Source organism: Parathielavia appendiculata, assembly GCF_033297405.1.
Source record: "Parathielavia appendiculata strain CBS 731.68 unplaced genomic scaffold N657scaffold_38, whole genome shotgun sequence".
NCBI lineage: Eukaryota > Fungi > Ascomycota > Sordariomycetes > Sordariales > Chaetomiaceae > Parathielavia > Parathielavia appendiculata.
This window is the reverse complement of record NW_026944257.1, coordinates 36,874-61,932: the sequence shown is the minus strand read 5'-3', so window position 1 is coordinate 61,932 and position 25,059 is coordinate 36,874. Positions and strand designations below refer to the sequence as shown.

The following is a 25,059-nucleotide window of genomic DNA, read 5'->3' as shown; positions in this document are numbered from 1 at the left end:
TGGCCTCGAAGATGCAACGGAGCTCTCAAATTTTCATGGGATATAGATGGGTTCCTCTTGGAACCCATCTAGGAACCCATCCTTCAAAGGCCGATGAGGCTCATTGGTACAGTGCGTTATTACTGCATTAATGCCACATTAGGAAATCGACTCAAATATCCAAGAATGATGTTGCACAAGCTCACGCTGTCTCTCAGAACGCTGTCTCAAAACGCTGTCTCAGAACGCTGTCTCAGGACGCTGTCTCAGTCATACCGCATCATCCCAGAACCATTCCGCCGCCAGGGAATTGAGGCAACATAGGGGCCTTTCAAGGCCACCCTCTCTTGGTTACAACGTGTACTTGAACAGCGGGCTCTTGTCTCCCAGCTTGTGCAGCTCGTCCTCGGTGTACTTGGCTCGCACCTGGTCCTCCGTCAAGCGGCCCTTCTTTGCGTTGCCCCACTTATAGCTGAGCTCCAGCAGAAACGCGCACAGCAGGCCCGTGGCGCCAAAGGCCAAGCTCAAGCCAAAGCCGGTCGGGAACTTGGGCTTCTCGGAGTCCAGGTACATATAGGATCCCACAATGCCGCCGATGTTGCCGAAGCATATGTTAAAGGCGACGCCAATGGCGCGACGGTTCGCGGGCGCCAGGTTGTTGGCCGCCCAAGACGAACCGGCCGGTTGAACTGGGTAGATACCCATGCAGGTGAGGATGACAGCAAAGTAGGCAACGCCGAGGTTAGATCCGCCGAGCTCACCGTCGCGGGTCAAAATCACGGCATAGCCGATTGTGATCAGGCCCATGGGGATGGCGACGAAGGGCATGCGCCAGAAGAAGCGGTCCGACAGGTACGAGAAGAAGAGTGCCGAGAGAGCGCCAGCCAGGTACGGTGGCGCCGTCATGAGCTGGGCGTTGGTGTTGCTGAAACCCATGGCCTTGGTAATGGTCGGCAATGTGAACTTGGTGCCGTAAGAGCAAGCCGAGATGCAGAGCAGCTGGTAGGCCTGCATGTAGAGGCGCCAATTGGTCACGACGGCCTTGAGGTCGTGCCATTGGAACTTTTCCTTCTCCTCGCTGAACTTCCCGCCCTGCTTGATGAAGCGCTGGAGCATGAGGAAGCGGATTTCGTCTTCGTCGAGCCATCTGGCCGACCGTTCGGGAGAATCAATCAGCCAGAAGAAGCAGGCCACCCCCAGGGCAAGGGTGACGAGGCCTTCAAGGATGAAGATCCAGCGCCAGCCCTCGTAGCCCCCGACTCCGTCCATCTGGGCAATGGCAGCGGCAAGAAGGCCTGAGAAGGCGCCCGACAGAGCGCTCGTGCAATAGAACCAGGCGATGCGTTGGGCAAGGTCTTTCGGCATGTACCAAAATGTGCAGAGGTAGACAGCACCCGGGTAGAAGCCGGCCCTTTGAAAGTCCAACGATGTCAACATAAGGCCCAAGGAAAGAATGGCGGACATGGGCTGTCCAAGGGCAGCGGACGTACTCAAAAACACCCAGCAGTAGCCGGACAGCCAAGAGACCGCCGAAGTTTTGAACAACGCCGTGAAGTGTCATAATAACACCCCATGACGTGACAAGAATGCCAATGTAGATGGACGGCTTTCCCAGTTTCTTAAGCAGCATGTTGCTGGGAATTTCTGTGGGAAAGCGCGCATTAGACTCGGAGGGAATGGGGGAAATGAATGCCAGAGAAGACAGAGTCTTACCGAGAAGGATGTATGGCACAAAGAAGAGGGACAAAACAATGTTCCACTGGATATTAGTCACTAGAGAGGTGGGAGGGGTTAGCATGAGGTGTCCTAGCCGTGATGGGAGGTCGGTCCGTGGACGTACAGCGGAGGTCCTCTGCCAGTCCCTCGATCTTGGCGTTTCCAATGTTTGCTCTGTCGAGGTGCGAGATCAGGTACAGGATGGCAAGCATGGGTACGAGGCGCATGTCAACCTTGCGTATGATGCGGCGCCGTCGCTCCTCGCTGAAGGCGTTGTAGAACTCGGCATCGTCGTCTGTCAGGCCGAGGACACGGAAGTTGTCGATGACATGGACTGCCGTGGCCTTTTCGGTGTCGTCATGGCCGGACTGAGACTCCGCCATAGTAACTTCGGGCTTTTCGTCTAAGACGGTCATAATTCCGGCAGCGGCAACTGTAGACGATAACTGCAGGTTGGGGGAAGAAACAAGAATTTTAAACAAGGGCTCCTAGGAGGGACAGAGAGCCTGAGTTACTCGGCTGTGGCGGTGTGCCCTTGGGAGAGGAGAGGCGGTGATGACCCATCCTTATACTCCTTCAGAGATCGCGCTCTAGATGACCTGGGTTCAAAGTGGTGTGGTGCCTTCAGTATCTCCAGGTCGATGTCCAAGGGTTGATTCGGCCGTCTCTCCACAAAGTTTCCGGGGCCCCGCATTTCCCATGAGAAAACGGGAAGGGCAAGAGCGCATCCCCAGATTTTCGCGTGATTTGCCGAGCCCACTTTTGCCAGAGCCAATCCGTGGTTAATCCGCTCAGTTCTGATCCAAAAGTTTTTATCGGCCAATGAAGGTGGGGTGTGAGCTACGGTCAGCCCTGGTTGCTTGTTAGCGCGAAACGTACCTACCTGGGCACTGCATTTTCCTTCAATGATGTTCTCCTCTTCCGCTTCCAAGGTATTCTTACCTTACTTTCGAACTTTTTCTTGTGATTTTCTTTTTACATCGTTTTTTCGTCTTTTACCATCCTTGTTTTTTCTTCTTCCCCGAATTCCATCTTCCAGTTGCATCCCTTTAGCGCGTGTGATGTACCGCGCTAACAAATAGCGTAGGGCGGGTTGTACACCCTCTAATCCGTGACAATTTCCGGCTCAATCCATGTGGGAACCCCTCGGCGGGGCGGCTTGTCAACTGCTATGACCATTCCAATTCCGAACATGGAATCCGCACCCTCACAGTTCGCGCGCGCGAACGCAGAATGTGCGATGGACGGGCAATGTACATCGTTCCATTCCACGGAATTGCCACCGATCCCCGCCGTGTCCGTCACCATTGCCGATGGAGCCGGTATCGTCGTCGCACGTTCCGGGCCGCCAAAGCGACGGCGGGTCAGTGAAACCGCCAGGGCCTCATCTCCGTCGACCACATCGGTATCCCCGCCAACGGCCGCTGGTGAGGCAAGACCACTGGCACCGCCAGCCCGACGCAAGGCCAAGGTTAGCCGTGCCTGTGACGAGTGCAAGTCGCGAAAGGCCAAGTGCAGCGGAACCGAGCCGTGTGAGACATGCCACCGGAAGGGGAGAGTATGTCACTACCTGGCCGAGTATTCGCGCGGCCGGCCTCCCACCCCTCCGCCAATGCCTATGCCGGTACCCACGGTCCCCGCAGGCCGCCCTTCCTCGGCACAATCCGGCGGTGGGTTGATGACCAGTATGGTGCCGCCTGGACAATCCCGCCGTCGAACTCGCCCAGTCGCCCCGGAGCTGGCGGAGCAGCACGAGGGGGGCGGGCTGCCACCGGATTGTGGCCGCCAACGGTTACAGGACAGCCGCATCCCATCGTCCAGGGCGTCGCCGGTTCTCGGCGTGGCCGAGATCCAGGGCCAAGTGCACGACCCTACGAGTGGTTTGGCCTTCCTGCACCGCGCTTGGAAGCGCCTCTCACGGGCCAATGGGCCCCTTCCAAGCGAGGGCGGTGCCGGAATGGCACCTCAGGCAGGGAATCTGTCGCTCGACGAGCAGCCCATCTTTGCAGCAGGTGATCGGCCACTTCCGTCCGACGATATCGAAGATGCGGGGGTTGGTGACGGCGCGGATGCTCGGTCATGGTTCCCGAATCCCGCGAGAGCGCGCGAGCTGCTCGCACTTTACTTTGACGTCTGCATAGCCACGTACCGCGTGCTTCACCGGCCGACAGTCGAAAGCTGGCTCAAAGTGGTTGAGAGCAATCTTGCCCAGAGCCGGCCCATCTACAATGGCATCGGGCGGGCCAAGGTAACCATCCTCTTGACGGCGCTTGCCATCGCCACTACACATCACGAGAAGTCCCGGGGCTTTTCTACCGCTGAAGACGAGGCGCAATCTCTGGCCCGTAGTGACCGCCTCTTCTCCGAGGGCGCTCGGCTCACCCGAGAGGAGAAAGGGTTGCCTCGACTAGAGTCGGCGCAGGCTCGGCTTGTCCAGGTGCTGTACTTGCTCACCACCTCGCGTGTAAACCGCGGCTGGTACGTTTTTGGAGAGGCGCTGCAAATCATCAGCGCTCTGGGGCTCCATCGGGCCGTCAGCAGGAAGCTCCAGCTCGCCTCAGGAAACCAGAACGTCGACTATATCCAGTCGCAGTGCCGAAAGCGGACCTTCTGGGCTGCCTACATACTGGACCATTACCTGGGGATCATTCTTGGTCGTCCAAGGCACTACCACGATGAGGACATCGACCAAGATTTTCCGGACGCCATAAATGATGAGGACATGCGAGCGGATGCCTCTTCATCACGCGTCAACAACAACGTCGACAGCCACCTCGAAGCTCTCATTTTCCACGCAAAGTATGTGGTCTTACCATCCAGAGCTCCAGTCTGCCGATGGGACTGACAACCTGTAGGATCGCACAGATTATCGGCAAGATCACGCGCGAAGTTTACACGATCCGGGCCATATCGGAGCAAGAGCGAGTGTCAGCGGCGCACCGACTCTGCGAAGAACTGCACAGCTGGCAGGCGAGCCTGCCCCCACACCTCGGGGCGGTCCGGCCGTCCAGCCTGATCCCCAGCTTTCGGCGGCAGTGTATCGTGCTACGCATCGCCTACTCGCACGCAGTCATGCACGCCAACCGCTTCTTCCTCCTAGGGAATCTCAGCAGCCGCAGCGAGATGCAAGTGGCCGAGTGCGTCATGGCGGCGAAGACGGTGCTCGAGATTGTTGACGGCCTCGCCCGCGACAGTCCCATCTTCCATGCCTTCTGGTGGACGCACTACGTGGCCTTCTGTGCTCTCGTGGTGACATATGCATGGGAGATCCGGCAGCACACCCAGAATGATTCCACGGGCACCAAGTCCCCGCCAGTGGACCGCACGCTCCTGCTCGACTTGGCGGAGCGCTGCCAGACGCACCTGGCGCAAGCCACGGCGACCAACTCGCCCAGCCGCCGGTACGCCATCATCCTCGAGGAACTGCGCTCCGAGGCTCAGTGGCGGTCCGGCCGAGGTAGTGGCATGGCGGCAGGCGGTGCGGGACGCCAACACAACGGTGTCGCGGATCACTCAGCCGGCGTGCCAGGCAACCAGCCAGCTCGACCCTTTGATGTTGAGCACATGGGCGACATGGACGTCCACGAGTTTCAGCCAGCCATGTTCGACGCAGTCGACGGCTTTGGAACACTGCCCGGGAACCCCATCTTTGAGACATGGAACATGACGGACTGGTTGGAGCTGGATTCTTCAGTACGTCCTCCTTTCTGCGCCTGTGTTGAACACTACCTTACTTACATTCTACGTGTTTCCAGGCTTTTGGGCCATATATTAGCTTCGACGAGCCGTCAATTTCATGGCTACCAGGTCCCGTGGCCAGTTAGATGACCCTATGAGAGATTAATAACAAGATACCACCGAGTATAACTCAGCCCTAGTTTGTTAGTGTAGAACCTATGTGATTACAGTTCTCTTTCTTCTTTCACTCTATTCCCTATTCCCTCTCTTTCTCTTTCTCCTCCTCTTCCGCTTCTTCTCTTCTTTTTTCCTTTCCTTTTTTCTTTTTCTTTTCTTCCGTCTTCCTCTTTCTTATCTCCTTCTTCCTCTTTCTATCTATCTTTTATCTTCGTCTTCTTCTCCGCTCTTCTCGTACTATCCATCTTTATCTTCTAACTATATCTAACGTTATCATTTCATCTTCATTCCGTTTTTTTTTCTTCATGTTCCATACTTTCATGGTTTTAATTAATAATGTCTTGGTACGGAGCTAGTGCCCAGCATGTGCCATTGACGCTAACGAACAAACTAGGGCTGGATTATATCGATCCATGTGCATGTGATGCAACCATTTGGCCCTCTATAGGTCTAACATTTTTTCGGTAAATACAACAGCAGCGCCATCTGACTCAAACAGTGAACTTCTGCTTGTTCTCGGCCGCATAGCTTTCCCCAATACGACGAGCTTCCTCCTCGCCAACCTCCTGGAAGATGTCGACCCCCCACCTCTCCTGCGTGTTGAAGCGCTTGTGGCGCTCGAGCGCCGTCAGCTTGCCGAAGACATCATCCGGAAGCTTGCGGACCTTCAGGTTGGACTGGATGCGTGATGGTGTCACGCTTTTGGGCAGGACCACGGTCCCACGCTGAATTCCCCACGAGGCGAGCAGTTGACCGCCGTCGATGCCGGTCTCTCTCGATAGCTCTTGCACCACCGCGTCATCGACGGCCCGGGGCTCGCCAGTCTGGTTGTTTCCAAGGGGGGAGTAGGCAACAACCTGGATGCTCTTGCTTTGGCAAAAAGAGAACAGATCGGGTTGCTGGAGGTACGGGTGCGCCTCGATCTGGTTTACGGCCGGGACGACGGACGTCTTCTGCATCAGGTCCTCGAGCCGCTGCCGGGTGAAGTTGGACACGCCGATGGCCTTGACCTTGCCCGTTTCGAGCAGCTTCTCCATGGCGCGGTACGTCTCGGCCGGGTCTATGTCGACGACGTCGAACTGGCCGTCCTCCCGGAGGGGGAACCACTTGTCGCCTCCTCTGAAAGCCCTGATACACGAACGAGGACAGGTTAACATTCAGATCATTTGGGCCAAAGAGAGAGATTGAGAAACCCACACTGGCCAGTGCATCAGAAATAAGTCCAGGTACTCAACTCCGAGATCGGCCAGAGTCTTGTCAAGGGCTGCCCCAACGTCTGAGGGCGCGTGCTTGGTATTCCAGAGCTTCCCCGTTATGAAGACGTCTTTCCGGTCAACGCCACTCTTTCGGAGGCCCGCGCCGACCCCGGTCTCGTTGCGGTAGATGCTGGCGCAGTCGATGTGCCGGTAGCCACACGCCAAGGCTTCGGCAACGGCTCGTTCTACGACATCGCTCGGGGCTTGCCAGGTGCCGAAGCCGACGGCGGGGATCTTGGCCCCGGTATTGAGGGTGAAGTGGCTGGGAAGTTGGTCCCGAGACATGACTGGATGTAGAGTGTGTAGGGACAGCCAAAAGTTGGTAAAATTCGAAGGCTGAGAACAAGGGGACAGACTGCTTGGAGGACAGGAACAGTGTTAGGGTCTCAAGGGCGTGCGGAGGGACGGAGTGCAGTTATACCGGGTGTTTTCCGTCCTGACGGGTGAATTGCCCGTGTGCTTACCTAAGTCCGCCCCTTTGTGTCCTCACTGCTCCACCTTTGGAAACCCGAAAACCTTCCGGACAAATTTTCGGAAAAAGAAAATGAATCCGTGGTGTGTGGACCCGTATCCCCTGCAAACTGATCCGACCCTTCCTCCCGCACCACATCCGGCTTTCAAGCATCTGCATCCCCACACAGCACACTTCTTCGCGAGCTTGTCTCGCATCTCATAAAGGTGCTGTTCACTAATCCGTGCCGGTACACTGTCACCGATCATGGGGTCCCCGGATTTGTTTCTACCTGGAGCTGGACTCGGACTGTTGGACACCAAGGCGGCAGAAAGGGAGTACGGATACGGTTCGACGGCTCCGCATGCCAGGAGGTTACACCCATACCATGCTGTTGAGGCAGAGCAACGCAATGACTTCAACTGAGGACATGGACTTATACTTCAGCGCCGCCTATTCCGTCCAGAGGATGCACTGAATCCCTCGACTGTTGATGCCACCGTCACTCCTTCTTCTCGCTTCTTGACGGCTCTCATTCACTCACTCAAACATGGCTCCCGCCGCAACAGTGCTCCCACCACTGGTGCACGACGTTGGGTTTGATGTGCCCGCGGCCTCTGGGGCTGTCAACCTTGGGCCAAGGCATGAATTCGACGACGACACCAGCATCCCAACCGTGGGCGAACTCGTCCGCAGACGGGCACTGTCTCATCCAGACCGTGTTATCGTCTCGTATCCATCTTCGGGAATCGACTATGTCGACTACACAATGCGGCAGCTGGACGTGTTCGCCTACCGGGTCGCCGTGGGCTACCAGCGCTTCATCCCAACACGGACATCGTCGGCCGAACGACCAACCGTTGTTGCCCTCTTGGGGCCGTCGGACTTGGACTACATCATCACCATGCTGGCACTCATCAAGCTTGGTCACACCGTGTTGTTCCTCTCAACGCGTATCTCTCCCGCGGCCATTGAATCCCTCATCTCCACCACCGACGCTAAGGTCTTGCTCGCCGCTCCCGCTCACATGGAAGTAGCAAGGGCAACACAACAAATCACCCCAGGACTTGTTGTCGACAAGATCGCACCCCGGTCAGTCTACGAGTTCCCCGTTGAGGTACACGCCGATACCAGACTGGGCCAGACCTTGGAACTATCCACAGAAACCAACAACTTTGTGTACATCATCCACTCGAGTGGTATGTTCCCAAATCAGAGTCCATTCTCGTTACGGTTCATGTTCTCGGCTAAGCTGACCGCTTCGCTCCCAGGCTCCACGGGCCTCCCCAAGCCCATCTATCAGACGCACAAAGCAGCAATAGCCAACTATGCGGTCAGCATGGACATGAAGGCCTTCATCACGCTGCCGCTGTACCACAACCATGGCATCTGCAACTTCTTCCGAGCCGTCTACTCGGGCAAGTCGATACACCTGTACAACGCCTCGCTGCCGCTCACACACGAGTATCTCGTGTCCATCATGACAAGGCACAAGTTTGAAATCTTTTACGGCGTTCCCTATGCTCTAAAACTCCTGGCCGAGTCTGATGAAGGCATCCAAATCCTGCGGTCGCTCAAGATCGTCATGTATGGCGGAAGTGCGTGCCCCGACGAGTTAGGGAACCGGTTGGTTGAGTGCGGCGTGAACCTCGTCGGCCACTACGGAGCGTAAGTCACCCCGCGAGACCAGGAGGAAATACGTCACGACCCTGACACACAAGACTTCCAGAACCGAGGTCGGTCAGCTGATGACCTCGTTCCGGCCGCCCGACGACAAGGCATGGAACTACGTCCGCGAGACCGACAAGCTCAAGCCTTACCTTGAATGGATTCCCCGCGGCCCGAATTTGTTCGAGTGTGCAGTCAAGGAGGGGTGGCCAGCCAAGATCGCGTCCAACCAGCCCGACGGCTCGTACCGCACCAAAGACCTCTTCGAGCCGCACCCGACGATCCCAGGGGCGTGGAAATACATCGCGCGCAGCGACGACACGATCGTGCTCGTCAATGGCGAGAAGTTCAACCCCGTCCAACTCGAGGGCAACGTGCGGTCTGACCGCAACGTGGCCGAGGCCGTCGTCTTCGGCGCGGGGAGGCCCAACCTGGGTATCCTCATCGTACCGGCGTCCGGCCTAGCGCATGCCACGGCTGACGAGGTGCGCGAGCTGGTGTGGCCGGCCGTGCAGCGAGCTCAGGCGGACGCCGAGGCCTACGCGCGCATCTCAAAGGAAATGGTCTGCGTGCTCCCCGCCGACTGCGCCTGCCCGCGCACCGACAAGGGCAGCGTCATCCGCCAGGCCTTCTACAAAATCTTCGCGGCCGAGATCGACGCCGCCTACGACGCTGCTGATAATGGCAGTGGAGAGCTAAAGGCTATGTCGGAGCCTGAACTCCGCGAGTTCCTTCGCGAAGCGCTGGTCCATGTCACGGGGCGGGCGCTGGACGGCGGCGACAGTAAGGAGGCGGTCAGCGACGACACCGACTTCTTCCTCCTGGGGCTTGACTCGCTCCAGGCGCTCCAGCTACGGAGTCTGATCCTGAGATGTGTCGACCTGGGCGGCAAGAGCCTTGGCCAGAACGCTGTCTTTGACTTTCCGTCGATCGACAAGCTCTGCTCACACTTGTTGGCCTTGACTGGCGGTCAGGAAGCCAGTAGTCAAGGCGCGGTCGAGGACGAGATGCGTGTACTCATTGAGAAGATGGGCAACTTTCCCCGGGGCCCCAAGCAATCAGTGGTATGTGGTGGCTCGATATTTCTTCACTTGACTTTGGTACAAATGTCTAACCGGTCCTGCTTACTCCAGGTTGTGACAGGTGCTACGGGCTCATTGGGTGCACATATCGTTTCATGTCTGCTGAGGGATCCGTCCGTCGGCACCGTCTACTGCTTGGTGCGGGCGGCGAGCAACGAAGAGGCATCGCGAAGACTGAAGGAGTCTCTGCTGCAGCGACGGCTCTACCACACCGTACCCGCGTCCTCGGCGCGGCGAGTTGTGGCCCTGAGGAGCGACCTGTCACAACCGATACTGGGCCTCGATGCCATGACCTATCAAACTGTGGCGGAGAAGCTTAGGGCGGTGATCCACTGCGCCTGGTCCGTCAACTTCAACCTCCACCTCTCCAGCTTCGAAAAGACAAACCTCGCCGGAGTCGTCAACCTCATCGCCCTGACTCGGGCGGGCCAGAACGCCACGTTCAATTTTTGCTCCTCGGTCAGCGCCACGGCTCGCTGCCCTCTGCCGGCAGTGCCCGAGACGATCCCCGAGCTGGAGTGGGCCCAAGGCATGGGCTACGCGCAATCCAAGTCTGTGGCCGAGCACCTGTGTGCGCGAGCGGCCCAGCAGGCAGGCGTCCGGACGCGGGTCCTGCGCGTCGGCCAAATCATGGCCGACACGAAGCACGGCGTGTGGAACCACACCGAAGCCATCCCGCTCATGATCCAGAGCGCCATGACTGTCGGCGCCCTGCCAAAACTCCAGGAGACTCCTTCCTGGCTGCCCGTCGACACAGTCGGCCAGGCCGTGGCAGAGATCGCCCTCTCCGACGCCGGCAGCATTGTGGCCAACGTAACCAACCCTAGCACGTTCCACTGGACCGAGGACCTTCTTCCCGCGCTCAAGGCAGCCGGTCTCGAATTTGACGTTGTCGAGCCCAAGGAATGGGTGCGGCGGTTGAGGGCGTCGAACCCGGACCCGCAAGCGAACCCACCCATCAAACTGGTGGACTTCTTCGCTTCCAAGTACGACCGCGACGAGTTTGCCCCATCCAAAGCCTTCGTCACCGACGTCGCACGCAGCCTCTCCCCCGCGCTGGCCGCCGCGCCCGTGCTGAACCAGGACCTCGTCGCCAAGTTCGTCAACTTCTTCCGTACGAGGGTGTGGGCAGTTAGACCCACAACAACAACAGCCGCCCCCGCATGTACCGTTATCGTCATGGCCGGGCCCTGCGGAAGCGGCAAGTCGACTATCGGGCAGGCCGTAGCAACATGGCTTGATGCGCCTTTCATCGAAGGCGACTCGCTGCATGGGCGGGACGCCATCGCGCGCATGGCGGCGGGCGCGCCGCTCACGGACGAAGACCGCGCCGCGTGGCTGCAGCGGACGGCGCGCCACGCGGCCGAGACGGTCGCCGACATGGGATACCCAGCCGTCGTGCTCAGCTGTTCGGCGCTGCGCCGCAAGTACCGGAACGTGCTCCGCGAGGGGATTGCACAGGCCGTCGGCGAGGATATTGTGGTGCGGGTTGTGTTTGTCGATCTGCAGGCTGCGCCGGAAGTGCTTGAGGAGAGAATGCGCCTGCGCCGGGGGCATTACATGGCGCCGGAGATGGTGCCGGGCCAGGTGGCTGCCCACGAGCATGCCGAAGACGACGAGGTGGATGTTCTCCCGGTGGACTGCGAGGGGCCGATTGAGACTGTGGTGGAGGAAGTCAAGTGGCTGATCGGTTGGGTTGCTCCAAGTTGTGTGCCAGCCAGTGCTTGACACACGTTCGCGAAAAACCCGGCCGTTTGAGGGGTTGGGGCAGTTCCAGCTACTATCATGAATAGTTTTACTACGTTATGTATGCTTGTTACGCCAGAATACAGGGTTTCTCACCGATGACACTTCAAAATCAGCTTCGTAGTACCAAACTAGAAGCCTCAGAGGGGTTTGGTCCCGAGTTGCAACCTCAACGTGCTCTTTGGGGGCATTTTTCAACACGGTAGTATCACATGTGAAAGATATTGTATTTGTTTACCTCGGTCAACAGTTGCCACTTGGGAGCACGAGCTTGTAGTACATACATGCGCAAGCCATTGCCACCAAGCCTACCTTACCTTCTTCGTATCGAATGCAACCCCTGAGTTCATAACATAGATAGGATTGCCGAGTCTTTCACCCCAATTCTCCCCGCACATGCAAAGCATGACGGACAATCTGGGGTAAGACCTGCCGTTTCCAGTTATCCGCTCCGTTGGAATCATGGAACCGCATGCGCGAGTCTCGATCGTCAATAATGACGAGTTGTCAAGTAATACCTTACCTCAGTGAGCGGATGACTTCTCGGCACTCGGTCTACAGTGCCGTTCCTCCACCCAACATTCACTGGCACCTGGGCACTCCGGTCCTTGAAAGCCATTCGTCAACGTGGTCACCTGTGACTGCCTTGGTGTGAATGCGTTGCCGAGTGTGAGTGGATCGTAACAGACAACAGGGTGTTATGTAGGTCCGGTCCCTTCATGTGATGGATGGCAAGCGAGGCAAGGTGAGGGGCGGGAAAGGGAGAGAAGAAGGAAGAAGGACTGGGGTGATTAAACGGATGGGTAACGCCACGGCACCTGTTCCAGGAGACAGGATTGCGAAGGCAACGAAAGGCATAAAACCGTGTTCCTCCACCTTCTCCAGACCTCGAATCTCGGCCATACAAAAACACAGCTTAGCCTCCAGCCAGCTCGGTTCAGTCATTACAACGCAAGGCCATCTGTACTCTACCTCCAACCGCCAAAATGCGCTTTTCCACCCTCATCATCATCACAGCTCTTGGAGTTGCGGCCTCTGCCGGCCCCCTATCCAAGCGCCAGACCGAGTGCCCTGAGGCGAGCAACATCCCTGCCTGCGGTGTAAGTCTACAAAGAGGTAGTCGCGAAGAGAGAAAAGACCTGACTCTGAATGGATAATACCAGCTCCCATGCATTCAGTCTGCCGCCACCGCGGTTGGCTGTGCTGTTGACGGCTACGCATGCATGTGCAGCAAGTTTGATGCGCTCCGCCTCGCCGCCGCCCCCTGCGCCGTCTCCAACTGTGGTATGGCCGGTGTCCCGGCCCTGTTAGCTGCTGCTGAGGCTGTCTGTGCGGCTTGTGCTTAGGTTGGATTGAGGCACCAAAAGCTCGGGTTCTCATTGAGAATGTACTTAAGGTCCTCTGAATATGACAGCAGGGGTGTGGGGTGATGGCGGCATAGGCTCAGGTCTGGTGGGATTGAGAGAATGGGCAATACTATTTATTGTTTATGTTGGGTCATCTCCCCACAAGATGAGTACATGAAGAGACACGGAGCTCAAATCTTGGCCACCTCACGGCTCGCAAATCCCTCAAAGTGCTCAAGCGGCAAAATCTCGATAGGAGCCGTGAGGTTGCTCTCCTCCTGCTCGGCCTGCACGAATTTGGCCATCATGGGGCTTGTCTTGTGCACCTCGAAGGCGGCCTCGTCGCTGTACCTGTCATGAAATCAGCCATGTCTGTCGTTGTTTGTGTCTACTAAATCCAGAGAACATACACCTCCCAAACCACAATCTTGGGCTGCTCGGGGGTTCCGCTCCGGAACCACTGGTACTTCAAGGTTCCCGGCTCATTCTGCTGGACATAGGCGGCAGCATCCTTGGCAAGTTGTTCAACCTGGTTTTCCGTTAACATTCATTTTGTCTATGTATAGCCGTGACTTCCAGAAAGAGCGTGATATGTACGTACTCGGGCAACCCGGCCCGGCTTAGGGAGGAGGATGGCAAGGAGGTGGATCGTCATGCTGAATTGAGTGAGAGCTATGTACCGAGAATATACGTTAATTGTGGTGCGGGAACAGAGTTCAATTTGAGCTTCCTGTAAGATTTGTGCCGGTCTGTTGAAATGTGCTCCCCGAGATTGCCGCTCGCTAACGTCGCTGACGCAGACCCGGGAGTCGAGAGGGATGACAAATCAGCGCTCGGGGTCACAATATCTTTGATCCGGACTCCACTTGGGCAGTGGAAAAGGAGGATGACAGAAACTGGCGGAGAAATGTAAGAGGTAACCTAAGCAGCATGATGTCCTCGCGAATCACCCTTGATTCAGTGAGTTTTTGATGTCATCATAAACAAGATTGAAACCAGGGAACAGCATTCTTCAGAGAGTAGCAGCACAGTTTTAGCCAAACAGGTTTTGGGGTCTGCACGGTCGGAAATTCGAAATGCTGTGCGGGCCTAGGTGGATAAGGTACAGTACCTACCCACGTAAGCCCCAGCACGATAGGTACTGTACCTGATTTCAATGAAAATCCTGAGCCGTCGAGATACGAGCAGGATCCTGCGTCACCGATAGGCGCACCAGCCGTCGGTGGGACAGGAGTTGGATGAAGACAATCCTGGCGGTTGGGATGATGAACCCCAGAAAGGCTCATGGTTACTGTAGGTAAGTTCCAAACCGACTTCCACAGTCCAAGGGTGTGACATGCTTGGCAGGCCTGTCGGCCGCCTGTGCGGACTACCTTACCTGTGAATGCCTACCTACCTAAGGTACCTTACACTTCGAACTTCATGCGTTTCCCTAGCGACGGACACCGGGCCATGAGGTTGCATGTCAAATGTCTGACAGAGATTCCACACTTTGCCCGTTGTTCGGTGACAGACAGAACGGACAATCGGAACCTGACAATGAAAGATCTTACGGAAGACAACATCTCGTCTAGTTAGGTAAAGTATTCAGATCGTGCATTAGGTACCTGACATATGGTAGTCACCGCATGAGAGGTACTCGCAGACATCTACGGCAAAAAGGACATGGTGAAAAGCCAATATAACATGCAAACATTTTTCAAACCTTGTAGTATTACATGCCGTAATCACTTCCCACATTCGCACCTTTCATTCCTTAACCCCTGAGCAACTTGGACCCTCTCTCCCACCCTCACCACCAAACCCCCTTAAGGATGCGGCGTAGGCTGACCCGGGCCTTGCGTCTGATAGACCTTATTCCCGAGCAACATCTCTCCGTCCGACGGGCCATCCAAGAGAACCGCCTCCGAATCAAACTCGCGCATCGTCATCGCCAACACCGCCTTCAGCTTGACAAGCGCAAGCTCTGGCCAAGACATTCCGCGGGCCCATGCCAAACGCGCGGGTTGCGGTGCTGGGTGAAGTGGCTGTCGAGCAGCATGAAGACGTGCGTGGGTAAAATCTTGCCGGTCGTTGGGTGGGTGAGGTGGAAGGCGGCGTCGGCGTCCGACTGGGCGCGGATGGAGGCTGCGGGCGGGAACAAACGGAGGGTTTCCTTGAGACGGCCGTTGTGTACGGGAAGTTGGTTGAAGAGATGCGGGAACTCGGCGATGCGATCACGGGCGCGGGAGGGGTCTGGCCGAAGACGGTGGTGTGTTCTTATCGGACCCGGGCGAGGACCCAAGGGTGGCTGTAGAGGAGGTGGTAGGCAAAGGTGAGCGTTGCGGCGGTAGTGTCGTAGCCGGCGAGCATGAGGACTTTGAGTTGAGGACGTCCAGGAAGTGGAAGTTGGTGATGCCGGGTGACTTGGCTGTGCCGTCCTGGGTGGAGGGGAGATGGGACTGAACTGCGAGCAAGATAACCGCCTTGGGACCGGATGAGTCGTTGTCTGGGTTGAGGCGCTTTGCGACACACCGCTCGATGTGCGGCTAGAGTTAATTTCTCATGATGCGGTAGTTGTCCCACATGGCCAACGGGTTGAACCGGGTTGAGAATATAGCGGATGTTCTGCGGCGAGTAGTCCGAGATCAACCATCTCACTTAACCGGAGAGTGTTCGAAAGAACTTGCTGTCGCTTTGTTGCAATCCCATTCTGCTGCCTTGGATTTAAACAATCCTATTAGCCAAGAACAACCGGCATGAGGGCCGAGAGGTTCTTTGCCGAGAAGTCGGGGTTGAATATGCTCCGCCAAGTCTTTCACTCATGTCCTTCTTGGCTCACGACGTCGAGGCACTGTGTGAAAGGCCTGAACTGGTGTCTGAGGTGCTCATGCTCGGGCAGCGACCGGTCATGGGTGAACTGCGAGATCATGTCCGGGTCGAAGACTACAGCCATGGGCGCGAAGATGGGTCAGACGTCGACATAGAGGGCCCCTAGGTCGGAAAGTTCGGGGTACAGTTCCAGCAACCTGGGGAATATGTAATGGCTCGCAGCGCCGGGCGGATACTTTGCCATGACCTTGGCCATGATGGGGAGATGTCCGAAGACGAACGAATGTGGCATGACATCCCGAACACAACAAATCAGAGAAGCCGGAGCCAGTCTCGGAATGTTGCGGGCTGAGCGTTAACTACGATACCATGCATTGCCATGACAGACCTGACCATGGTCCGAACGCGGAAGAGGCGGTGCACGAAGGAGCTCAGAGCAATAAGACCCAGGCCTGCAACGGCTGTGCCGACGAGTTCGACAGAAGGGGCAGCTGCCATAGTGAATTCGATTGGAAAGTTTGTCCAGTACCCGGTGAACCGCGGAAAGTGAAGGGCTTGGTGTTGTTACCTGGTGTACCTACAGATCATGATGGGATGATTTATAGGGCTGTGCCATCTTCTACAAGATCGGCCTTGGGCTTCCAATAGGGGCGCACCCAATAAAGCCCGGCAATAAAGATGATTTACTGTACATCATCTTCCACGCTCGGAAATCCGACGACTCAGGAACACGGCCGTCGACAAGAGGTCTGATCTCAGTTCATTGGTCTACACTCCTTCGAGTCCGATGTAACCCCGTGCCCCTCTGAAACCGGACTAAGGCGCAGCTGATGAGAGTGGAACTTCCAGGTCGGCGCAATTTCCCCGAAGACAGGGCCCCTGACGCGTAATGCCTGATAGGAGGGACGACTCAATCATTCGAAATCTCTTCCAGGTCCAAATCCGGAGAGAAGCCATCACATCTCGTAGTCTCCCGCCACCGCCCCGTCACTGCTTCAGCGATCCAGCGATCAATTCCAGCAAGCATTTTTCACTGCGGCCATTTGAACTCGCAATCGGCCAGTTGGCGGTGATGGCGGATCGCACAGCTCTCGTCACCGGCGCGAGTGGCTACATCGCCTTGCACGTCGTCAAGTCTCTCCTCGACGCAGGCTGGACAGTGCACGCCACGGTCCGCTCTCTTCAGAATGAAGAGAAGATCGGTCCCCTCAGGACACTGTCGGAGCATCATCCCAGCAAGCTGCGACTCTTCGAAGCCGACCTGTTAATCGAAGGGTCGTTCCTCGAGCCGATGCAGGGCTGTTCCGTTGTGCTCCATGTTGCTTCACCGTTTCTGGTTCCTGAAAAAGTCAAGAATGCCGAACATGACCTGGTGCGGCCAGCGGTGGATGGCACTCGGAATGTCCTCGACTGCGTGAACAAGACTGAGGGCGTAAAAAGGGTCGTGTTGACGTCTTCAGGTGCGTATTGATTATCTGATGCAACGGGTATGCTCCATGACTGAGTCCTAAATCTTGGATCTTGCAGTCGCAGCCATGTACGGGGACAATGTTGAGGTTTTGCAAATGGAGAACCAAACGCTGCACGAGCGATACTGGAGTGAGTTCATCTCGTCTTCGTTCCAGTTCATTCATCTGTTGTTCTCTGACCACCTACAATACAGACGTAACCAGCACCGCTCATCACAACGCATACCAATACTCCAAAACCCTGGCTGAAAAGCAGGCGTGGAAGATGGTCGAAGGCCAGAGTCGCTGGGAGCTCGTGGTGCTCTGCCCGGGGCTTGTCCTTGGCCCTTCGCTCAGCCCAGCTTCCGATTCTGGCAGTCTCGCCATCATTGACCAGCTCCTGAGCGGCATCATGCTGGTGGGGGTGCCCGACCTAGCCTTTGCGCTTGTGGATGTGCGAGACGTGGCGACCGCGCACCTCAAGGCGGCCGAGACACCACAGGCCAAGGGGAGATACATTATATCCGAAAACAGGACGACTCCCTTGGTGGAAATATCCAAGTGCTTGAAGCAGTTTCATGATAAGCCGGCGCTTCTGCCGTCATGGAACATGCCTCACCTGTTGTTCCGGCTTCTAGGGCCGCTTATGGGACTGTCTCAGAAATGGTTGTCGGCGAATCTGGGCATTCGGTTTGCCGTGGATAACAGGAGGGCAATGGAGGAGTTGGGCCTGACGTACCGTCCTGCGGAGGAAACACTCCGGGAGCATTACCAGGCATGGAAAGCCCAGCATTAGGAAAGGTCGGTGTCAGTCTCATTCGGCGGCCAAGTAGGTAGGTAAAGTAAGGTATGGTAGGTAGTAATGAGAGATTGTTGATTGAGTCAAGGCTGGCATGCCTCGCCAGACCTCCCACTTTCCGATTGCGATGTCACTCATGTCCGGCAACTCACTACTCCAAGACAAGGAAACTGGAGCTCAGGAGAGAATTCGGCGGTGACATATACATCTCCATCAAACGGCAGGAAAGGAAGCAGGTGAATACAAATCATTATGTGAAGCAAATCTACAAGTCCACCGAAGGCAGTCTACAACAGCTCCAGTCATGTACGGTTATTTACAACACTGTCTCCCCGCTCGACATCCCCGCCCATCGCCAACAAGCCTCCTACAACATCTTCTACACCTCTGGATCACGCCTGACTTCGGCCGGCGGCGCCTCATGCTTTCCGACAAAGTACCCCTTTTCCCATAAAACTCAGGCCCGACGCTGATGGCGGCCAGATCCCTCCCGGCGTCCGCCGTCGTTCGCACAACGCGGTCAGGTGCCTCAGCAGCGGCATCATGATGTTGACGACGCTCATGAGCCGCCGGACGGCGACGCGCTGCTCCAAATTCGCCCTCGTCCGACCAGGTCACTGGGTCCATGCGGTTACTATGATGCGGGAAAGTCCGGGGTCCTGTTCGATCAGAGCTTAGCCGCTTTTCTACTCTCCGCGATTCAGCTTCCGGCTGGGGAAGGCACTTTGTCAGAAAGGTAAGGTAAGAAACTCACCGCTCGCAACCTCCTGTTCAGATTATGCATGAACACGACATTAGCTATCTTGGCCGTGCTATAGCGTTGGAAGCCCTTGTCATGCACCTCGTCGGGCTTGTCCGGCGGCGGGTGCACGAGATGCTCCAGATCGCCCGGGAAGCCGGCCCTCAGCTTGGCGAGCGGGTTCTCCCTTTCCGAGTAGTGCGCCACAGAGCCGAGCATGACGATGCGCCCGACCTCGGGGTCCATGCAACCGAGAAGCTGAGGACGAGCAGCATGTGGGGGAGGTGAGACACCTGAAAGGTGGCTTCGTAGCCATCTGAGGTCCGCTTCTCGCCGCTGAGTGACCAGGTGAAGACATTGCAGACGATAGCCGAGATCAGGGGCCGTTCACCGTCCGAAATGTTGGTTGAGATAACATCTGCGAAGGAGCGAACGCTTGCGATGCTCCCAAGGTCCAGGCTTTCGATGAGAATGCGGCTTTCGGGGTGCTTGGAGACAACTATCTGGAGGCTTATCATGTTTGTATCTGCCTCGGCCGACGCGTTTCGCACGGTTGCGACCAAGGTGTGCGTGGGATACTGAGCGGGCACGGCTTGCACGAAGCCGAGACCCAGTGAGCCATTTGCACCCGTGATGATGATGGTGCCTGCCATTGCTTGGATGAAGACGCAGATGAGGGTACAAAGATCCTGAAAGTCTCACCGAGGCAATCATTGATGCGGTCCGTTAATAAGATCTTCATGTTTTGTTCCTCCCTGACCTACTTATACTACAAGCTATCATCCTGAAGTTGAAAGCAACACTGCATTGTACCCCTTTCCGGAATTTACACCTTCCAATCGGTGAAATAAATTCCAGCCAAGAACATCAAGCATCCATCCAGCGACAACATCCATGGCTCATCTTCAAGATGTCGGAGTCCCAGATGGTGTTTCGGTCGTCTAAGTCTTCCAAGGGAGTTGTAGTATCATGGGTCAGGTCGTTTGCATAATATTATTATTATTCCTACACCGCTGTGCCCTTGGGCTTGCCGGACCTTCAACAACTTACTATACAGGAAAACCGCGCCCTCGTGGGCCGGGTGAAAAACCCATACTCCGTATGTACATACCGTATTTTTAGCCCTGTTAGGTTAGGGTTGCTTGGCTCTTCCGGAATTCCGACATGACCCGTTGGGGCACAACGTTTCAACGTCCGACCTGAGCCCGAATTCATCGCTCGCCGCGTTGGGCGTCGTCTCGTTGACCACCTGCAGCCCAACTCACCCAACGCTTGAACAGCACTTTCGGTCACAGTTGTATACCGGTACCCACCTTAGTCGCGCCTCGGCCCCTTACGCAATCGGCCGCCGCTCGCCATGGAGCCGCTGTCATGCAGTAGCTGCAGCAGAACTTTCCCATCAGGTATGGATCATGGACGGAAACCCACTTCATTGTGGTCTAGGTACATTATCGAGGCCAACGAGATGGCTGATGTCCGTTTCAAATAGTGCCGACTTTAGAGCGTCATCGTCTGCGGTGCCGATTCCGCCCTACGAGCCGGCGAAAGGCATGTGCCGAGTGTTCGCGATCCAAAGTTCGCTGCGACCAGGCACTGCCAAGCTGCTCGAGATGTGTCGTCCACTCCTTGGTGTGCGTATACCCTCACCTCGAGGGGCTCCGCGTCACGCCGAATGGACCGCACCCTGTCTCGTCGGGTTCGCTTGTGACTGTCCCACTTACTCCATCTCCGAGCTCGCCGCACTCACAGCAGTGGGCGCCACCCGATCGGGAAGGGCCTCTGGGTGGCCGCCCACCTGCAGATTTCCTTCCCGTCCCAGCGTGGCCTCCAGGCGCAGAAGCAGAGTGGCAGGCTGGTGCTCTCCCCTTATTCGAGGGGAACTTCGACTGCCCTGACCTCTCCCTAGGTCTCGGAGGACTCGACGAAACCATCAACTTGGACAGCAATCCTCGCTTTGCGCAAGCCCGAGAACCATGTCACTTTCAGGATTTGTCCTCGTACCTGAGCGAGAAATGGAAAACTACCCAACAGGGACTCGATTTCATCGACAGCGTACTCAAGGTCAATGTGGACAACTTCGTCACTGGGTTACAGAAGCCCTTTTTTGTTCACTTTCAGGACTGGGACGTTGCCCAGAGACCCGCGGCTCTCACCGAAGCCGTGACGGTAGGCCAGCTCTACATGTACGCCACGCGGACTGTACAATCCGACGCTGTCCTCCTCCGAGCCATCGATGCGCAGCTGGGCCAATTCCAACTCAAGGTAGCCCCCGACCCGTCAGGGCACTAGATGTACAGATGCCAGTGACAAATATGCTGACATTTGGATGATACACGTTATAATAGGTTACAGCAATGCAAAGTGAGCGTGACGAGATCTCGATGCTTCAGGCTGTGCTGTTGTATGCATGCATGCGAGTATACCGCGCCGGCCCCATCGCCTCAGAGTGTATAGACAGGATCCCTTTGAGGTTGATGCAGGTATGCCTGCACCAGCTTACAGCGTTTCCTCTTTCTCTCCCTTCAATAATTGACTCGCATATTCTCCCTGCAGCACGTCCTCAGCAAAAACCTCCCCTGCATGACCCTCCCCACCAACCCGCTTCCCACGGCCTGGCAGGACTGGATCGCCATCGAATCCATCCACCGAGCCTTCTTCACCCTGCACGCGCTCGATTACGTCACCCAGGCGCGCCAGTCGGCCCCTACGGCACTGTGCTCCTTCTACCCTACCGCGCCCCTTCCGCTGCCGACACACATCTGGGAGGCGCCGACTGCCGACGAGTGGGCGGCCCGGTACCGCGCTTGGGAGAAGTACTGCGACGCTCAGGGCCCGCTGAGGGGGAGGGATGTGCTGTCCTGGGTGCAGGGGAAGGAGTCGGGGGCGGAGGAGAAGCTGAGGGCGTGGTTTCTGGGAATAGAGGACGAGCTGGGTGGGTTGGTGTTTGAGTGCGCGAGGGCTCAGGGGAAGACGGAGGGTGCGGGTGCGCTGGTTTGACACAAACAGGGTTCTCACCTAGAAACGGCCACCTGAGAAGTCGAAGCAAAGACGCTTGTCAGCTAGACACTGACGACCGGGATAGGGCACCCGTCTTCTGACCGGGAAAAATAGGCATGGCTCCCTTTGACGGTAACTTGACCGAAGAGCTGGGGAATGTGGTGAGTGGAATCATCCCAAAAGCCTGGAGGAGCGGACATCACGGATGGTCGGGATGGAGTTGAGCCGTTGAGGTCGCTTTTCCGTTGTTGTTTCCCCTTCCTCGGCATGACCAATAAAACAGTCCCCGGGTTTGGTAACACCGCAAGTACTTACCGCGAGAGACCATGCAGCAGAGAATCCAAAATTTGCTTAAGCCGAAACCACATGGATTTGTTTAGCGGCGTTCGGGGTGTGCGATGTTTACCTACGGATAGATATAAAGTGCCCTGACTGTGGTGTCTCAAAGGTGGCATCATAAGTCAATCGCTGGTGGAGGACTACATACTGTACATAAGGTATCTGGTTATCACCTCAGGTCCCTTACTTTGACCCAGTGTTGCCATGTTGGCCAGACAATTTCGGTCATTATTAGGTCATCGGCTGCATTCCTTCACAGCCTTATATTCCGTCGCATCCGCTCATCATTCGCAAACCACGACAACCATAGCTTGACAAGACAATGTGAGTGTGCCTCTCTGCCCCCGCATTCCATTCGAATTCTAGCTGCGCGGCGGTTTCAGGCCCGGCCACCCTTATGAGACTACCCTTGGAGCTCCGTCAGCACATAAATCGGTTCTGCAACATCCCCCAGGGCCTTGTCTTCACTTGCTCCCACAGCATGCATATACAACACCGCCCCGTAGGGTTGCCCAGTGGTATGCCTCGCCCCTCCCTTTTCCTTTGCGACTTTCTGCAGGTTTCTCGGACGTGTACTGTCAACACTGTGCTCCCCCAGGTTCCGTCGCATCTGCGAAGTGCGTTTCCCGGAATTCCCCTCATTTGCAAACAGACTACCGAGGAGGTAAGTGATGCTTTATGGGAAGACACGTTCAAGGTCTTTCCGCACCGTGGCCTTACGATGCTGAGTCCCAGGCAGAGGCTGATGATGCGGAACGCAATCTTAGTCTTGAGAGCAAAGGACCTTGCCTACCACTCTGACTTCCGCATGGACACGAAGGATTGGGAGTACGCCTTCACGGGGGCCAACTGCTCACGGATCATTGCCGAGCACCCGAGCACCCGCTGGTCCTTCATTTCCCAACGGGCATGCCTGGGACTCATCCGGATGACCCCGAAGACGACCAGACCATAGCGCCGTGGAAACGGGCGGAATGGGAGGAGTGGCTGCGAGAAATTTTGAAGCACCTGAGCAGCACGATCCCTGGCACTACCGATGTGTTGGTAGATGCCAACAACGAAGAAGAGACGGTCCGGATTGTGGAAGCGGTTTTGCCAAAGCGCTGCCAGTTCGTCAGCTGCCGGACGGCAACTTTGTTCTTTTTTGAAAGGGAACGCGTGGAGGGCGCCAGCATACTGGGAGGAGGACGGATATCCGACGCCGACTGTCCGCTATAACTTGAAGACACTGAAGAACCCTTTCTTCCCGCGCGGGGAGCTGGGAATGAATGGTGGTCGGATTAGATTCGATTGAAGCTGAATGAACGTCTCGGGCGACATATGAGCCTTCAGCTTGTGGGTAGTAGACACAGCGTTACGGTACCTTACGAATCATGAAGCCTTTGCTGACTGGGGATTTCCGAGTCTGACATTAGTATGGTTCAGCTCACAGGCATTCCTGTTAAACGTAGTGGCTATTATACCAGAACTGCCAGGCGCTCTTTGCTGGCTCAGCGTCGCTGAGCGACCCGATACCCGTGTTCTTGCCCCGTACATACCGCTTTAACAACTCGCTTAGTTCCGTATCGTTTGCGCCAGCCACTGCTTGCCCTGTACTTCAATACGGCGACGTGTCTCCTCGGCCCATCGCCCGGGGTATATGCCGCTTGCACGTGGAACCCCGCCAGACCGTCGTTCCTTGCCGCGGGCTTTAACGGAGTCATGATGCGTGCGTACCCTTTCAGGATGTTGGCCCCCTTCCGTTCCGCGGGACCGCCGCGGCCGCACGGTTTGCGGACCGCGTCGGCCATGACGAAACGGTGGTAAGCGCACGCAGACTGATCTTGCCCCGAATCCGCCCGATGGTGTCGCCCCATTCCACCAGCTCGTCGCGGTCGTTTTGCGGCCACACGTAGTGGACGTAGGGCGGAACCACTAGCTGGATGAAGCGGAGGTGAGCGAGGCGGTAGTCGGGAACAATGTCATCAAGGAATTTTGAAGCAGCGAAGCGGCCGTATAGGTAATCATGTTCTGAGTACTTCCCTGCGGCAACGACGTCGCTCAGTTTCCCGCATCAAAGTTGGACAGGGGTAAGTCCCAGGGCCACGTCGCGTGGAAATTGTGGACAATGAAACAGTTGCTCGAGAAGACAAACTGAGCATCCCGGCACAGGGACCGGCAGATGAGGAACGAGTCCGTCGGTGGACCCGAGCAGTTGCAGCTGAGGGAGCAGGCGGCATACCGACGGCGGCGGAAGCAGCCGGGGGGATGACGCACCACGTCGTTTCGGAGTCGGAATTGTCCGAGCGGCGAAGGCATCGCGCCAGTCGGCAACCATGGTGGATATAGGGCGGGCAGGAGTGGTTGTCAAGGTCGCCGTGGCCGGGGGGCCGGCACAAGTAATAGCCGTGTTCCTGTCTGCTCCATGTGACCTCTTTCCACGGGGTCACCAAATCGGTATAACCGAGAATCCCGTGGTGTAGCTGGGCCGTTGGGTCCAGAAAGCTGACGACTTTGTTGGAACTGTAAGGCCTGGAGTATGGGGAGGAAGCACCAGCCACGCCACTGCGGGCTTGGATGACGGCCTTTTCGGCAAGCTGTTGAAGTGAACGGTTTCAAACATTTGAAAGCCGTATATGGCAGTCTTTGAGTCGTGGGAGGAGGGCGATCGGGGCACGGCAAGCCGGGCTGTTTGTTCTGCATACTGGTACTCGGAGTTTATGTCGTAAATCAACGAGAGCTCAGGACGTCCAATGGTAACATGGGCGGATATGTAAGCCACGGTATCCTGCCACTCGCTCCGAGTCAGGATCGCTTGGACTGCAGGACTCCCAGTCACCGGGGCTCC

General features: G+C 56.6%; 11 protein-coding genes across 11 annotated transcripts; 5 read left to right on the top strand and 6 right to left on the bottom strand.

Annotated features, from left to right (window-relative positions):
* Positions 1–330: 330 nt before the first annotated feature.
* N657DRAFT_659422 (MFS general substrate transporter) lies at positions 331–2,078 on the bottom strand (the record flags this gene model as incomplete). Its single annotated transcript, XM_062794981.1, has 4 exons — positions 331–1,390; positions 1,470–1,623; positions 1,693–1,752; positions 1,820–2,078. 4 exons carry the CDS (start codon positions 2,076–2,078, stop codon positions 331–333), a joined length of 1,533 nt encoding a protein of 510 aa, XP_062642538.1.
* Positions 2,079–2,812: 734 nt separating this feature from the next.
* Positions 2,813–5,577, top strand: N657DRAFT_694197 (uncharacterized protein). Its single transcript, XM_062797271.1, has 3 exons — positions 2,813–4,494; positions 4,551–5,388; positions 5,451–5,577. The coding sequence occupies exons 1-3, from the start codon at positions 2,867–2,869 to the stop codon at positions 5,517–5,519; spliced, it is 2,535 nt and encodes an 844-aa protein (XP_062642537.1). The 5' UTR covers positions 2,813–2,866; the 3' UTR covers positions 5,520–5,577.
* A 294-nt stretch (positions 5,578–5,871) lies between these two features.
* On the bottom strand, positions 5,872–7,258 carry N657DRAFT_650957 (Aldo/keto reductase). Its single transcript, XM_062794066.1, has 2 exons — positions 6,748–7,258; positions 5,872–6,678 (listed from the first exon to the last, which is right to left on the bottom strand). The coding sequence occupies exons 1-2, from the start codon at positions 7,089–7,091 to the stop codon at positions 6,042–6,044; spliced, it is 981 nt and encodes a 326-aa protein (XP_062642536.1). The 5' UTR covers positions 7,092–7,258; the 3' UTR covers positions 5,872–6,041.
* A 133-nt stretch (positions 7,259–7,391) lies between these two features.
* Positions 7,392–11,854, top strand: N657DRAFT_605665 (acetyl-CoA synthetase-like protein). Its single transcript, XM_062790195.1, has 4 exons — positions 7,392–8,456; positions 8,529–8,925; positions 8,987–9,989; positions 10,059–11,854. The coding sequence occupies exons 1-4, from the start codon at positions 7,808–7,810 to the stop codon at positions 11,733–11,735; spliced, it is 3,726 nt and encodes a 1,241-aa protein (XP_062642535.1). The 5' UTR covers positions 7,392–7,807; the 3' UTR covers positions 11,736–11,854.
* A 780-nt stretch (positions 11,855–12,634) lies between these two features.
* Positions 12,635–13,262, top strand: N657DRAFT_694194 (uncharacterized protein). The gene is made up of 2 exons (XM_062797270.1): positions 12,635–12,853; positions 12,917–13,262. The coding sequence occupies exons 1-2, from the start codon at positions 12,740–12,742 to the stop codon at positions 13,097–13,099; spliced, it is 297 nt and encodes a 98-aa protein (XP_062642534.1). The 5' UTR covers positions 12,635–12,739; the 3' UTR covers positions 13,100–13,262.
* Positions 13,248–13,869, bottom strand: N657DRAFT_650953 (uncharacterized protein). The gene is made up of 3 exons (XM_062794065.1): positions 13,701–13,869; positions 13,510–13,628; positions 13,248–13,450 (listed from the first exon to the last, which is right to left on the bottom strand). The coding sequence occupies exons 1-3, from the start codon at positions 13,752–13,754 to the stop codon at positions 13,291–13,293; spliced, it is 333 nt and encodes a 110-aa protein (XP_062642533.1). The 5' UTR covers positions 13,755–13,869; the 3' UTR covers positions 13,248–13,290.
* A 1,087-nt stretch (positions 13,870–14,956) lies between these two features.
* N657DRAFT_694192 (uncharacterized protein) lies at positions 14,957–16,290 on the bottom strand. The gene is made up of 2 exons (XM_062797269.1): positions 15,921–16,290; positions 14,957–15,389 (listed from the first exon to the last, which is right to left on the bottom strand). The coding sequence occupies exons 1-2, from the start codon at positions 16,032–16,034 to the stop codon at positions 15,045–15,047; spliced, it is 459 nt and encodes a 152-aa protein (XP_062642532.1). The 5' UTR covers positions 16,035–16,290; the 3' UTR covers positions 14,957–15,044.
* Positions 16,291–16,658: 368 nt separating this feature from the next.
* Positions 16,659–18,192, top strand: N657DRAFT_650950 (NAD(P)-binding protein). The gene is made up of 3 exons (XM_062794064.1): positions 16,659–17,370; positions 17,438–17,509; positions 17,574–18,192. The coding sequence occupies exons 1-3, from the start codon at positions 16,800–16,802 to the stop codon at positions 18,152–18,154; spliced, it is 1,224 nt and encodes a 407-aa protein (XP_062642531.1). The 5' UTR covers positions 16,659–16,799; the 3' UTR covers positions 18,155–18,192.
* A 125-nt stretch (positions 18,193–18,317) lies between these two features.
* Positions 18,318–19,630, bottom strand: N657DRAFT_667019 (uncharacterized protein). Its single transcript, XM_062795365.1, has 4 exons — positions 19,148–19,630; positions 18,912–19,079; positions 18,598–18,741; positions 18,318–18,524 (listed from the first exon to the last, which is right to left on the bottom strand). Exons 1-4 carry the CDS (start codon positions 19,547–19,549, stop codon positions 18,474–18,476), a joined length of 765 nt encoding a protein of 254 aa, XP_062642530.1. The 5' UTR covers positions 19,550–19,630; the 3' UTR covers positions 18,318–18,473.
* A 458-nt stretch (positions 19,631–20,088) lies between these two features.
* Positions 20,089–22,251, top strand: N657DRAFT_650947 (uncharacterized protein). Its single transcript, XM_062794063.1, has 4 exons — positions 20,089–20,299; positions 20,386–21,158; positions 21,242–21,376; positions 21,450–22,251. The coding sequence occupies exons 1-4, from the start codon at positions 20,254–20,256 to the stop codon at positions 21,891–21,893; spliced, it is 1,398 nt and encodes a 465-aa protein (XP_062642529.1). The 5' UTR covers positions 20,089–20,253; the 3' UTR covers positions 21,894–22,251.
* A 1,701-nt stretch (positions 22,252–23,952) lies between these two features.
* Positions 23,953–24,549, bottom strand: N657DRAFT_637790 (uncharacterized protein; the record flags this gene model as incomplete). Its single annotated transcript, XM_062791534.1, has 2 exons — positions 23,953–24,254; positions 24,489–24,549. The coding sequence occupies 2 exons, from the start codon at positions 24,547–24,549 to the stop codon at positions 23,953–23,955; spliced, it is 363 nt and encodes a 120-aa protein (XP_062642528.1).
* Between the last annotated feature and the right edge of the window lie 510 nt (positions 24,550–25,059).

Excerpts from the sequence above, each read along its gene's own strand:
- N657DRAFT_667019 (XM_062795365.1), bottom strand. The coding sequence starts at position 19,549 with ATGGCAGGCACCATCATCATCACGGGTGCAAATGGCTCACTGGGTCTC. Across the intron at positions 18,742-18,911 it reads TGAACAGGAGGTTGCGAGCG|CGCGTCGCCGTCCGGCGGCT; the intron begins GTGAGTTTCTTA and ends AATTTGGAGCAG. Across the intron at positions 18,525-18,597 it reads TGAGTTTTATGGGAAAAGGG|GAGGCTTGTTGGCGATGGGC; the intron begins GTACTTTGTCGG and ends AAGATGTTGTAG.
- N657DRAFT_694192 (XM_062797269.1), bottom strand. The coding sequence starts at position 16,034 with ATGGCTGTAGTCTTCGACCCGGACATGATCTCGCAGTTCACCCATGAC. Across the intron at positions 15,390-15,920 it reads TCACACAGTGCCTCGACGTC|CCACCCTTGGGTCCTCGCCC; the intron begins GTGAGCCAAGAA and ends CCTCCTCTACAG.
- N657DRAFT_650953 (XM_062794065.1), bottom strand. The coding sequence starts at position 13,754 with ATGACGATCCACCTCCTTGCCATCCTCCTCCCTAAGCCGGGCCGGGTT. Across the intron at positions 13,629-13,700 it reads AGCCGGGCCGGGTTGCCCGA|GTTGAACAACTTGCCAAGGA; the intron begins GTACGTACATAT and ends ACGGAAAACCAG. Across the intron at positions 13,451-13,509 it reads AAGATTGTGGTTTGGGAGGT|GTACAGCGACGAGGCCGCCT; the intron begins GTATGTTCTCTG and ends ATTTCATGACAG.
- N657DRAFT_650957 (XM_062794066.1), bottom strand. The coding sequence starts at position 7,091 with ATGTCTCGGGACCAACTTCCCAGCCACTTCACCCTCAATACCGGGGCC. Across the intron at positions 6,679-6,747 it reads TTTCTGATGCACTGGCCAGT|GGCTTTCAGAGGAGGCGACA; the intron begins GTGGGTTTCTCA and ends TTCGTGTATCAG.
- N657DRAFT_605665 (XM_062790195.1), top strand. The coding sequence starts at position 7,808 with ATGGCTCCCGCCGCAACAGTGCTCCCACCACTGGTGCACGACGTTGGG. Across the intron at positions 8,926-8,986 it reads CTCGTCGGCCACTACGGAGC|AACCGAGGTCGGTCAGCTGA; the intron begins GTAAGTCACCCC and ends CAAGACTTCCAG. Across the intron at positions 9,990-10,058 it reads GGGGCCCCAAGCAATCAGTG|GTTGTGACAGGTGCTACGGG; the intron begins GTATGTGGTGGC and ends TGCTTACTCCAG.
- N657DRAFT_650950 (XM_062794064.1), top strand. The coding sequence starts at position 16,800 with ATGCCTGATAGGAGGGACGACTCAATCATTCGAAATCTCTTCCAGGTC. Across the intron at positions 17,371-17,437 it reads GGTCGTGTTGACGTCTTCAG|TCGCAGCCATGTACGGGGAC; the intron begins GTGCGTATTGAT and ends TGGATCTTGCAG. Across the intron at positions 17,510-17,573 it reads GCTGCACGAGCGATACTGGA|ACGTAACCAGCACCGCTCAT; the intron begins GTGAGTTCATCT and ends CCTACAATACAG.
- N657DRAFT_694197 (XM_062797271.1), top strand. The coding sequence starts at position 2,867 with ATGACCATTCCAATTCCGAACATGGAATCCGCACCCTCACAGTTCGCG. Across the intron at positions 4,495-4,550 it reads GCTCTCATTTTCCACGCAAA|GATCGCACAGATTATCGGCA; the intron begins GTATGTGGTCTT and ends GACAACCTGTAG. Across the intron at positions 5,389-5,450 it reads GGTTGGAGCTGGATTCTTCA|GCTTTTGGGCCATATATTAG; the intron begins GTACGTCCTCCT and ends ACGTGTTTCCAG.
- N657DRAFT_694194 (XM_062797270.1), top strand. The coding sequence starts at position 12,740 with ATGCGCTTTTCCACCCTCATCATCATCACAGCTCTTGGAGTTGCGGCC. Across the intron at positions 12,854-12,916 it reads GCAACATCCCTGCCTGCGGT|CTCCCATGCATTCAGTCTGC; the intron begins GTAAGTCTACAA and ends GGATAATACCAG.
- N657DRAFT_650947 (XM_062794063.1), top strand. The coding sequence starts at position 20,254 with ATGGAGCCGCTGTCATGCAGTAGCTGCAGCAGAACTTTCCCATCAG. Across the intron at positions 21,159-21,241 it reads TGGGCCAATTCCAACTCAAG|GTTACAGCAATGCAAAGTGA; the intron begins GTAGCCCCCGAC and ends ACGTTATAATAG. Across the intron at positions 21,377-21,449 it reads TCCCTTTGAGGTTGATGCAG|CACGTCCTCAGCAAAAACCT; the intron begins GTATGCCTGCAC and ends TTCTCCCTGCAG.